The sequence below is a fragment of the Salminus brasiliensis genome, chromosome 7, assembly GCF_030463535.1.
Source record: "Salminus brasiliensis chromosome 7, fSalBra1.hap2, whole genome shotgun sequence".
NCBI lineage: Eukaryota > Metazoa > Chordata > Actinopteri > Characiformes > Bryconidae > Salminus > Salminus brasiliensis.
Window position 1 is genome coordinate 5501790 of NC_132884.1, and position 12661 is coordinate 5514450.

The 12661-nt window shown below is 43.0% G+C and overlaps 1 protein-coding gene across 2 annotated transcripts in view; it reads left to right on the forward strand.

Annotated features, from left to right (window-relative positions):
- Positions 1-8327: 8327 nt before the first annotated feature.
- LOC140559843 (activin receptor type-2A) overlaps positions 8328-12661 on the forward strand; it is a 53784-nt gene continuing 49450 nt past the window's right edge. For both annotated transcript variants that reach the window (XM_072683524.1, XM_072683525.1), the window contains exon 1: positions 8328-9556. In XM_072683524.1, coding sequence (XP_072539625.1) covers positions 9502-9556 — 55 coding nt within the window. In that variant the 5' untranslated portion in view covers positions 8328-9501. The remainder of the gene's footprint in view (positions 9557-12661) is intronic.

The window sequence follows — 12661 nt, forward strand, 5'->3', positions numbered from 1 at the left end:
AGGTGTCCCAATACTTTTGTCCATATATTGTATTTCGTAGACAAAGTTTTCTTCTTCAGTACACTTTAGACTTATATACAGCAGATGTCCCAATACTTTTGTCCATATCATGTAACTGTAAACTGTGCCAAATGCTAGTAAATGTACTAGCCTCACCGTCACTACTGGTCTACATGTACTTGCATCTACATCAACCATTGGTCAATCTAATTAAACCCCACCTTCTCACCACCACTATTGGTCTATATGTACCTGCATCTACACCAACCACTGCTAAAACTGCTTAAGTCCCGCCTTCTCAAGGTCACTGTTGATCTACATGTACTTGCATCTACATCAACCATTGGTCAATCTAATTAAGCCCCGCCTTCTCACCGCCACTACTGGTCTACGTGTACTTGCATCTACATCAACCATTGGTCAATCTAATTAAGCCCCACCTTCTCACCACCATTATTTGTCTAAATGTACCTGCATCTACACCAACCATTGGTCAATCTAATTAAGCCCCGCCTTCTCACCACCACTATTGGTCTATATGTACCTGTATCTACACCAACCATTGGTCAAACTGCTTAAGTTCATACATAAGCTGGTGGTGATTTGGCCATGTAGGCTATCCAGGCTATTTATTCGTTTTGGTAATTGAGTATAAATATATAATAATAATATATAAATATTTATGCATGAATTTAGAGGTATTTAACTCCCTCCTACCCTCTCTCTCTCTCTCTCTCTCACACACACACACACACACACACACACACACACACACACTGCCAGGGTTCTATAACTTAAGGCTTACTTTAAGCTCCCCGACCACAGTGTCCTAACCACAATGGATGCCCATGTGTCCCCAGTGGTAGGAGTGATTTTATAATACCTGTATTTATATTTGATATATTTTGATATTTGATAACTGATTGCTTTAATAATCACATTCATCACATCAATCTGACTTGTGCCGCTAAGATAATATGCAGTTAAGTGCTTTTTGTATTAAACGTCCAGCTTTTCTCTCTCCCCCCTCTGTGTGTGTGGGTGCCATAAAGGCTGAATTGTTGTGCTTGGTAATCCATCATACGTGTGTTTGCCAAGTTACCAGATTTACTGCAGAAAAACAAACACAGAAAGCACACCGCCATCTTTAGGGTTACGTTTCAGCTCATAACTCACCTCTCGTGCTCCTGGCATCTTAAGCCCAGCACCAGCCACTTTTGCCCAGCAACCCGATTTATTATAGCAACCCTGACCCGTGTTGGTGTATCATGAGTGAACCTCTGTGGGAGAGTCAGCGTCATACGTTCAAAATGGACAAAAAAAAGAAAACAAAACACAAAAATAAAAAAAAACGTTCGATGACAAATTGCTGCTGGCGACAAAGCTTTCCAGGGGGCTTAGCCTGGAGGGCTAGACCTTGTATGGAGGGATAAATGTGGAATGGCAGGACAGAGGTGTTGTGTGTTCACGCTGCAGAGTATGTGTACGTGTGTGTGTGTGTGTGTGTTTTGTGTAAGATTGGGTGCTACCTCATCACAACCTCATCCATCAAGTAAGAACTATTTGACCTCAAAGACCTTGGGCGTGCATTTTGGAATGTTGCTCCAGACCCCTAGAGAACAGCTCTCTCAGAATAACCACCACAAACACACACACACACACACACACACACACACACTTATATATACACACACACACATTCACAGATATACAAGCTCATCACTCAGTCAATCACAAATAACTGGCCTCCCTCACCCTTCCTCGTTCTCTCTGTCACTCTGTGTCTCCTTGTTTTACCGCAGCAGGAGGACATGTGGTCATACAGGCAGATCATTCATAATAATAATAATAATAATAATGATATTGTTATTAATAATAATAATAATAATAATAATAGCATATACTGTATTACTATACTTATATATGTAGTAATAACATGCCCCATGTCTGTGTGGATTTATACACTATATGTCCAAAAGTTTGTGGACACTTATGAATGGATTCTGCTACTCTAAGTTGCAGCCATTCATAAAACAGCAGCTATAGTACCCGTAGAGAAGTACTGCCAATACAATAGGACTCTCTGAACCTATTGGCACCGTGCCTAATGCCAGACATGAGCAAAATGGGTATAAAGGCCCCCAGCATTGAGCTGTGGAGCTCTGGAACTGTGTTCTCTGGAAATGAAGGTGGTGCACTTTGAACACTTTTGGGATCATAATATTGTGATATGATTGATATGATGATATATATACAGTGAGTCCAAGAAGTATTTGATCCCTTGCTGATTTTCTTCGTTGGCCCACTAATAAAGACATGATCATTCTATACTTTTAATGGTAGATGTATTCTTACATGGAGAGACAGAATATTAAAAAGAAAATCCAGAAAATAAATCTAAGGAATATATATTAATTGATTTGTATTTCATGGAGTGAAATAAGTATTTGATCCCTTAGTATTCATTAGCAGTTCTGGCTTTTACAGACCAGTTAGACACTCCCAATCAACTTGTTACCTGACCTGAAGCCACCTGTTCTCACTAATCACTTGTGTGAAAAACACCTGTCCACAGAATCAGACAGATCACACAGATTTCAAGTCTCCAACATGGGTAAAACCAAAGAGCTGTCACAGGACCTCAGAGTCAGAATTGTTGACCTTCACAAAGCTGGAATGGGCTACAAAAAGATTAGTAAGGTGTTGGATGTGAAAGTAACAACTATTGGTGCAATTATCAGAAAGTTTAAAGAGTATAACATGACAATCAACAGACCTCGGCCCGGTGCTCCAAAGAAGATTTCGCCTCGTGGGGTGGCAATGATGCTGAGAACAGTCAGAAATCGTCCTGCAACCACTCGGCAGGAGTTAGCAAATGACCTGAAGGCAGCTGGGACCACAGTTTGCAAGGAAACAATTGGCAACACTTTGCGCAACAATGGATTCACATCCTGCAGTGCCCGAAAGGTACCCCTGCTGAAGAGAGCACATGTGGAGGCGCGCCTCAAGTATGCCAATGATCATTTGAAAGATGAACCAAGTTATTGGGAGAAGGTTTTGTGGTCAGACGAGACCAAAATTGAACTTTTTGGCCTCAACTCCACCCGCCATGTGTGGAGGAAGAAAAATGCTGCCTATGACCCCAAGAACACTGTGCCCACCGTCAAGCATGGAGGTGGAAGCATAATGTTTTGGGGGTGTTTCTCTGCCAAGGGTACAGGGCTACTTCACCGCATCACTGGGAAGATGGATGGAGCCATGTACCGCACAATCCTGAGGGACAACCTCCTCCCCTCTGCCAGGGATCTGAAAATGGGCCGTGGTTGGGTCTTCCAACATGATAACGACCCTAAACATACAGCAAAGGCAACAAAGGATTGGCTCAAGAAAAATCACATTAAGGTCATGGAGTGGCCCAGCCAGTCGCCAGACCTCAATCCGATCGAAAATCTATGGAGGGAGCTGAAGGTCAGAGTTGCCAAGCGACAGCCCACCAACCTTCATGATTTAGAGAGGATCTGCAAAGAAGAGTGGGCCAAAATTCCCCCTGGTGTGTGTGCTAAACTTGTGGTTAACTACAACAAACGTCTCACCGCTGTGCTTGCAAACAAAGGCTTTGCCACTAAGTATTGAGTGTGTTTGGCAAGAGGGATCAAATACTTATTTTCCTCATTGAAATACAAATTAATTAAAATATATTCTTTAAAATTATATTCTGGATTTTTGTCTTGATATTCTGTCTCTCCATGTTAGAATATATCTACCATTAAAAGTGCAGAAGGATAGTGTCTTTATTAGTGGGCAAACAAAGAAAATCAGCAAGGGATCAAATACTTCTTGGACTCACTGTATATATATAGTAATTAACAGCATCAATGGCCCATGTGGCACTCAATGTGGGAGGAGTCACTGTGGGGGTCACTGAGGGGGTCACTGTTCACTGTTCACTGTTTTTCCATGATGAATGGTCTAAGAAATGCCCTGAAATGACTTGGATGGATTTTTGTCTTTTTACCTTGACTTCTATTGAGAGTTAAGAGGCCTTTTCCCTTAAAGTTAGCATATATGTCATGAAAATGTCACGTCAACTGTCCCTTTGGTCCAATTACAAGAAAATGATCCACAACAAATCAAAGAAAATTAAAACGCTGTGACCTGAAACGTGCAGCTTAAACTCGAGACACTAAGGAACAACTTTGGCTGCAGTTATTGTTGCAAACAGGGATGTAAACCAACTTCCGAAAGGGAGCGGGCAATCACTGTCTCACACAGGAGGTTTCGTGTTTCCTCTGAGGCCAATAAGGTATTAGGGTTTGGTCTAAGGTGCACCAATTCAAGAACTCAGACGGGGGCAAAGACTTCTTCACGGCATGGGACAGGAATGGTAGAGCTCTTCCCATAAACATTTTTATTTGTCTGTGTTTGCACTCCTGAACTCTGGCTGCTGGTTGGGCGGTCTTGGTTCAGTGTACAGTAACGGTGTGTGCGTGTGTGTTCATGCTGTCTGCTGGATCCCAGGGCTCCACACTTAAACTAAAATGGCTCAGTAATTCACTGACGGAGCAATGATACCTTCCCTTTAAAGCAGAACTGCATAAACAACCACCTGTCACTCAGCCCTGAAACTCTATAGTCCACAAGCTGCCATTGTGTGAAAATGAGTCCAGCGCACGAGATGTGGGAGGAAGAAACTGTGCTCCAGTGTTTTTGAGCCCTATAGGGCAAGACAGAGAGAGAGAGGGGAGGCGGAGATTATTATTAAAAAATCAGAAAAAGCAATATTTTACCACAGTGTGACATTTAAAGGCCCCATACCTCATATTTCTGCATGGTTTCATGCAATTTTATAACAGTGTTTTTACTGATGTGCATATTGTATATGCAAATTGCTGGCTGGCCTGTACTCTGTCCCATTTAAAGTACAGTCCAGCCTGAAACACTCCTTATAACTTCAGCCGGAATGGGCGGGGCTAAACTGCTGTAGGCAGACATATGGAAACGTGTGGTGCTGATAATATCCCAAAGACAATGAATGCGTATTTTTGCCTAGCGTCCATATATGGATTAAATGGACAGTATAGCTTTGGGATAATACGACTTCGAGGCTAAAACGGCTAAACGCTAATGACAGCCTGTGTGTCCAAAAGTTTGTGGACACTTATGAATCCATTATGCTACTCTAAGTTGCAGCCATTGGTGAAACAGCAGTTATTGTGCTCGTAGAGAAGTACTGCTAATACAATAGGACTCTCTGAACCTATGGGCACTGTGCCTAATGCCAGACATGAGCGAAATGGGCATACAGGCCCCCAGCATTGAGCTGTGGAGCTCTGGAAATGGAGGTGGCGCTCCATCCAATACTTTGAACACTTTCGGGATCATAATATTGTGATATGATTGTCTATATATACATATACAGTAATTAACAGCACCAGTGGCCCATAGGTTACCACTCACATGACATACCAAAGACAATGAATGCATATTTTTGCTTAGCGTCCATAAATGGATTGTATGGACAGTACAGTTCATCTACAAGTAAGAGCCCTACATATATCAATACATATATTTAAGCAAACTGCAAAGCCAGCATTGGGAGAATACGGCTTCGGGGCTAATAAGGCTAAACACTAATAACAGCCAAACAGGTGAAGCACCACTGGGCCGAAAGGGCCGTCTAGAGGAACCTGAATAGCTAAGGGGGGAGCTGTGAGTGCCACACAGTGCTGGTGCCAGAGCCAGTGAAGCAAACAGGCGCTCGGCAGGTAGAGCTAAACCTAAGAGCTAACCCCACCAGACCTTACTGCAATTTTTTTCAATTTCGACTGGACGCAGAGAGGACAGCAACACTATCTGCTGAGATTCGCTATCTGTGCCATTGTTCAAAGCTATGCTAAGCTAGTGACATTGCAGTGCCATTACCAGCCAGTAAAATGAGAGCTTATCATTTTGCCCCATACGTCCACCATAAAAGCTAATCAGCATCTGAGGCACAATAACAGGGTGGTAGATAGGCTTGTATATAATATTTCACCCCCAAACAAGTCACATGCTTACTATTTATACATCATATGATAACTTAAAATGCCATAAAAATGCTAATGAGTGCTTGCTGTGATAACAGGACACCAGCTGTAACTACCTTTACACCAACATCTGGCTTCTAACTGTATAAAATCATGCATGCTCACATGCTCACATTTCCCTTAGCTACAGCTGTGGCTCTGTGTGTGTGTGTGTGTGTGTGTGAGCTTTATCCCCAACTAACTGTGCGCACGCTGTTTCTGTCCAGCCCACACATGAACAGCCCCTACAATTTCCACACTGGGAGATCTGGGCACGTTAGTTTATCCATTTATTCGCCTCTCGTGCGGTTTTCCTCTAAACTGATTGGACGCGTTCAGGTGTCAATCAAACTCCCCTCCGACTGGATTCCGAGCGGAGCTGAAGACTAGAGGAGAAGGCGGGGCACTGCTTTCGACAGCCCCGCCCACTTCAACCGGATTGGTGGCTAGCGCCCCGCCTCCTGCCTCGTTATTGGTTAGTAAGATTCAGCCACCTGCCTTACGATTAACCGGTAGGGTCCCGCCCCACTGCGCCGTGATTGGCGAGTAGTGTCCCAACAGGTGCCTCTATAGGACCAATCCCACGTCCCCTCTTCTGCAGTCAGTGCCGCTGTGCTTATGGCCGCATATACAGCTACTTTCTAACTGGACGTGATAAGCTGAATGTCCTTTTTTACGTTGTTTACATTTAAGAGATTTGGCAGATCCTCTTCTCTTACAGAGGTGCTTCACTGTTCAGGCTAGAACCCAAAAGAGACCTCAAACGAGATGCTGCCAAATCCTACAGTCAGAACCTAGACTAGCCTATATTCCTGAAACACTAGTGACCAGATATCCACCTGTGTCGAGGTAAATACTTTAGTTAACTTTCAGTTATTATCCACTGTGTTCAAATATGCCCTAAATGCTTTAAAACAGGTAACACTACCATTTAGGTAACCTTATTTTTTGTGTTTATATTTGATATATATATAATATAAATATATTTATACATTTATTATTATTTAAAGTTATACTTTGTTATATTTTATATATTTAAATATTGGTATATGATGGATTTGCTAAGTATTTTTGTCAGAATCTTTATATATATATTGTTAGCATGTATATAAATGTATAGAAATATATAGTTAGATTTTTTTACATTTTTTAATTATTACATTATGGATTGTATATATTTTGTTAGATTTTATATATGTATGTATTGTTATATTTTAGATTTTATAAGTGTTTTGTTATATTATGTCATAATCTAAATATTTATATTTTGATCTTTTATAAATTGTATATATATTGTTATATTTTATGTAGTATCATATTATAGATAGATATATTATAGATTACATATATGTTTTGTTATATTTTATATATTTTTATATTATAGATTTTTTATAAATATATTTAGTTATATAATATATATAATCTAACAATATATATAACATCTATAATACATCAAAATATAAATATAAAGATTCTGACAAAATATAACAAAATATTTATCAAATCTAAAATATAACAATATATACATATATACAAACAGCTAACAAAATATATACAATCCATAATGTAACAATTTAAAAATCGAAAAAAATTCTAAAAATGTATTTCTATACATTTATATATATATATTCAATATATATAAAGATTCTGACAAAATATTACAAAATACTTAGCAAATCTATAATATAACAATATATACATATATACAAACAGCTAACAAAATATATACAATCCATAATGTAACAATTTAAAAATCGAAAAAATTCTAAAAATGTATTTCTATACATTTATATATATTCAATATATATAAAGATTCTGACAAAATATTACAAAATACTTAGCAAATCTATAATATAACAATATATACATATATAAAAATCTAACAAAATATATACAATCCATAATGTAATAATTAAATGTAATAAAAATGTATTTATTAAAAAAATCTAACTAATATATATATATATATATATATATATATATATATATATATATATAAATAAATATAGAGGGGGGTTTGTGTTGCCACCTGCACCAGCAGAGGTGCCCTGTACATGTTGTACTTCGTGACTGTGACTGTATAGTAATCAATCATCGAGTTGTCAGTGTGAAGCAGTAGCCAATCCCGGCGCAGTGGGCGGGGCCTGGTGGAAAACGGGCGGGAAAAGGGGCAGGTCGAGGAGGAGCTGAGCGCGAGGCAGAAAAAAACAAAAACAACCCCGAGCTGAACGCCATCTTGAATCCAGTGTAGTTTCCCCTGAATGAGGAGAGGGAGCCAGCCAGCGCTCTGGGCTTGAGAAGGAGAAGGAGAAGGAGAAGAAGGAGGAGGGGAAAGTCAAGTCAAGTCTCTCGACGTTTATTATTTGCAGCCGAAATAATCTGGGAAGACTAAGCCGGAGCCGGAGCGGGCCGTTTGTGTGGAGATTTCCGAGCACCTCTGGAGGAAGATCGGGACGAGCCCGGTCGGATCGGCTTCGGCTGATAACGCACTTTCACTCGGCTCGGTGGAGAGCTAGCCTGCCTGCCTGCCTGCCTGCCTGGCTACCTGTCTGGCTGCCTGGCTGGTGCCTGCTGGCTAAAGCCACTGTGGAAACTAGCTAGTGCTAGCTATAGCTAACATTAACGGGTGAACGTCTGCTTGACGGGGGAAATATTTTTGGTATTTTGAGGAGACCTGAGGACACTTCTGCGGTTCCTTCTTTTACACCAGGATGATATTGATTTACCCGTGTGGCCATTACCACCACCACCACCTTCATCATTACCATCATCACCATCACTATCCTCCTCGAGTGGGAGGATTTAAGGAACTCTATGAAGATTAGGCTGAATGAGGGAGAGTTTGAGCCCTCAGCTGTTCGCCCTGACTAACTGACACTCGCTCGGTCGGTCGCTCGGTCAGGTGGGCAGCACCAACGGTCGTCCTGGACAATAGCTACGAGCTAGCTCGGCTATATTAGTATTTACCCCGAAACCTGAGCTTTCTGAGGCTTATTTATGAACTCGTAACTCAAGACCTGACAGGAATAGCTAGCCAGGCAGCCAGGTTTCGGCGTATTGTCCACATTTCGGAGCTTTTTTTGACTTTCAGGCTCATTAAAGAACATATGGGCCATATATAGCTAGCTACGTTACGTCTAACATTGGCTGGCTCCATGCTGTTGCTGCTTCTCTGGCTCTTTTTCATTAAATCAGAAGCCCTGAGACTGAAGATGTTTGCTCTCGGCTGGCCGGAGTGTCTCCAGAGCCGGAGAGGAGCTGCTCTTCCAGCCTCCTGCTGAAGGTCCCTCTCTCTCTCTCTCCCTGCTGCTCGTGCTGCTGGTGCTGCTCGTGCTCGTGCTCGTGCCGGCGTCTTCACTCATCCCCGCGTGGTCGGAGGGACATTTACAGCCCGACGGATTTACCCCAGTGAAGGAAGCTGGGCTTGGGGCTGAGCATGGGGTCTGCAACCAAGCTTGCAATCGCCGTTTTCCTCATCTCCTGCTCCTCAGGTGGGTAGCTAGCTAACCATCTGCACGCACGCACGCACACGCGCGCGCGCGCACGCCTTTCTCCTCCACCAGGACGAAGCCCATGATCGCACCCACGTGACCTCGTAATCTGTAATCTGTGTCACGTCATTCTTGCTGTAATCATTTCTGCGGAATGGTTGCATTAAATTTTGATCCTCCTCCTCCTCCTCCTCCTCATCATCATCATCATCATCATCCTCCTCCTCCTCCTCCAGCTGCTGCTGCTGCTGCTATGCTAGGGAGTGTTTGAGTGGGGATTGGAGCCCCCCTGGTATGGAAGTGGGAGTGATCCCACCGTTTGCTGGTGGTGAAACCAGTAGCTGCAGTCGTGCAAGGCTTTTGCTGCATGGGTCGGATTATGTGCGATGCAGCGTTTGCACTCAATAAATTGCAGCAGCAGCAGCAGCAGCAGCAGCACGCTGTAAGCCTGTTGCGTTGGCTGGCTTGTTGGTGTCCCAGCAGGCCCTGCTTACAAGCGAGGGGGAACGCTTCTGTCCGCTCTCTCGCAACAGTTGTGTTTGGCTGGAGCTGCTGTGCTGATGGTGAAGCACGGCCAGCTTTGCTCATCCTGTGTGCAGAGGATTCAGGGTGGATGTGCTGGGAAAGGGGGGTTCCTCTGATGTATCCAAGATCTCCTCTGCTGGGTTTCTGGGTTCTCCTTAGGGTTCTAATAAACCTAGATTAGATTATAGCTTGTATTTTGCTGTTCTAGTCTAGTATATTATTCCGTATGAAATTCTGCTATTTAATTATTTCCTTATTTTCCCCTTATTTGCTCCTCAGCAGGTTTGACCTTGACAGAGGATCATAACAACATTGCACACACTCCGCAAATGTGTTTCTTGCTAGTGTTTCAGTATGTCTTGCTCTGTTTTGAGGGTGTGTAACATGGTGCATTCGTGGTTGTGTAACGCCGTACGTGTGTATGTGTGTGTTCAGTTGTAGAGTTGGGCTGGTGCCCAGAACAAGGTTAATTACGCTTTCACTCTTCTCGTGGAGGGAGGGATGGGATTAGATAAGAACAGAAGGACTGAATCTACGAGACGTTTTCGGGACATGCAGTGAACGCATGTATTCCAGATGAGGAATTACGCTTTGGGGCTTGTGTGTGTAAGAGTGTGTGTGTGTGTGTGTGAGAATGACAGCGAGTCATATCAGTTGCCTGCCTGTTGCAGCCTGCTTGCTCAGCGTTTTGGCCTCCATATGAAAACAGTTGCAGAGATTCGGATCAAAAGCTTTGGCATTCGTTTGAGTGCGATACCAAGGAATCGGCTAATCTGAGTTCAGAAGAGAGCGTCGGGCACCTTGAGTTATGCTGGGATGGCAGCGTGCCGTGCGGTGTGATAAAACATGAGTGTATCCTTGATAGGGGACCTGGAGAACATCTTCAGCCTTAGAAACGTCTTGGGGGTCAGCAGTGGTTTGGTCAGGATTCTCACAGCTAATAGCAGTTTGATAGAGACGTATTGGTGCATGCAGCCTTCGGCAGTATCGGTATTGCAAAGGCAGAGATTGCGAGAAAGTGTGCAGCCCTAGTTTGGGCAGCCAAAATCAGGGTGGGATCTACATATTAGGCTGCAAGTGAACAGCGTTTGCTCTGAGCTCTGAGACTCTGAGCTACTTTGACAAAGCTCAAACTGTGACGGCTAGACGACTGGGTCAGAACATCTCCAAAACATCAGGCAGGTCTTGTAGGCTGTTTCTGGTATGCAGAAGATGGTCATGGATGGACAACAGGGTCATGAGTGCCCAAGACTTGTTGATGGTCGTGTGGAGTGGGCCTCGTAGGGGCCTCCTCCTCCATCATTTCCTCTTAAATGAAGGGTAGTATTTGGGATTTTGCAGCCCATTATCTTTGTTAACAGTCTCCACTCTTCTGGGAACAACAAGTTGGAATGATACTGTGCGGATTTGATTGTATTCAGCCATGAAAGCATCCGTGAGGGCAGGGAAGATTAGATCCGTCCCAATGGTATTGAATGGAGCTTCATACTGGAGTGATAATGGGTATGTATCTTAAGCCGTCAGCATTTGTTAATTATATGGGGTGTCCGGATACTTTTGGACATGGATGTGCTCCTCTGTTCTGTATTGTACTGGCTTGTGTTCTGCTCTGCATAATGCATTGTGAAGCCCCTGCTCTGCTGCTTTCAGTGCGCTGTCCTGTCCCCGCTCACCTGCTCACTCACATTAAGCACAATAACGCTGCTTTTTAAAGCTGCCCGACAGTTGGCTGCTCAAGAGGATCCTCTAAAGGCTGATGACACAAGTAAGAGGAATAGTATTACGCAGCTGTGACCTTTGTCCTTGCCACTCTTAGGATTACACCGGAGTTCTCATGAACCGACATGTGCAGGCAGTTGATTGGATGATGAGAGAGAGTAAAAGCTTGAAACGGACATACCTTCGCGGACCTTTGCTGTCGTAACTGGAACTCGGATCTCTGAGCTGGGAACTTGTTTAGGAGAAGGAAAAGCCATGTAACCTAATGTAATATTGGGCCTTTTTGATTGACACATGAAATGTTTGTATAATGTAGGTGGTTGGTGTAGCTTAGTGGCTAACAACACTGTCTTTCCTGTGGCTGACTAGGGTTTGATTTCCCTGCCAGGCAAGCTGCACCACAGTACACCAATAAGACTCCTTGGGGAAGACTCCTAATGCCACATTCACCTACCTGTGCAATGTTTTATGTATCAGGCAGTCAAAAGCCGTAAATGTAAATTTTGCAAATTAACATGTAAATCTGGGCTTATAACTACATACACTTGGTCTGCTAATGTTAATGTACTATTTATACACTACCAAACTATGTAGAAATCTGCCCCTCCAGAACTGGAGTTTCCCCAACCCTTACTTGTTTACACCTGGTCACTTCATGCACTTCATTTGAGCCACGTTATAGCAGTGATAACGCATCCGTCTCTCTAACGTGCATTCAAGATCCAAAACCCCTCCCAGTACAACTAAAACACCCGTGATAATTGCCACAAAAGGAGTGAATTTGCATATCCCGTCCCACACAGCAATCGGATTACTGTCTGACTAACCAGAAAACGGCCTTTAATCTCAAGTGGCTTTCTA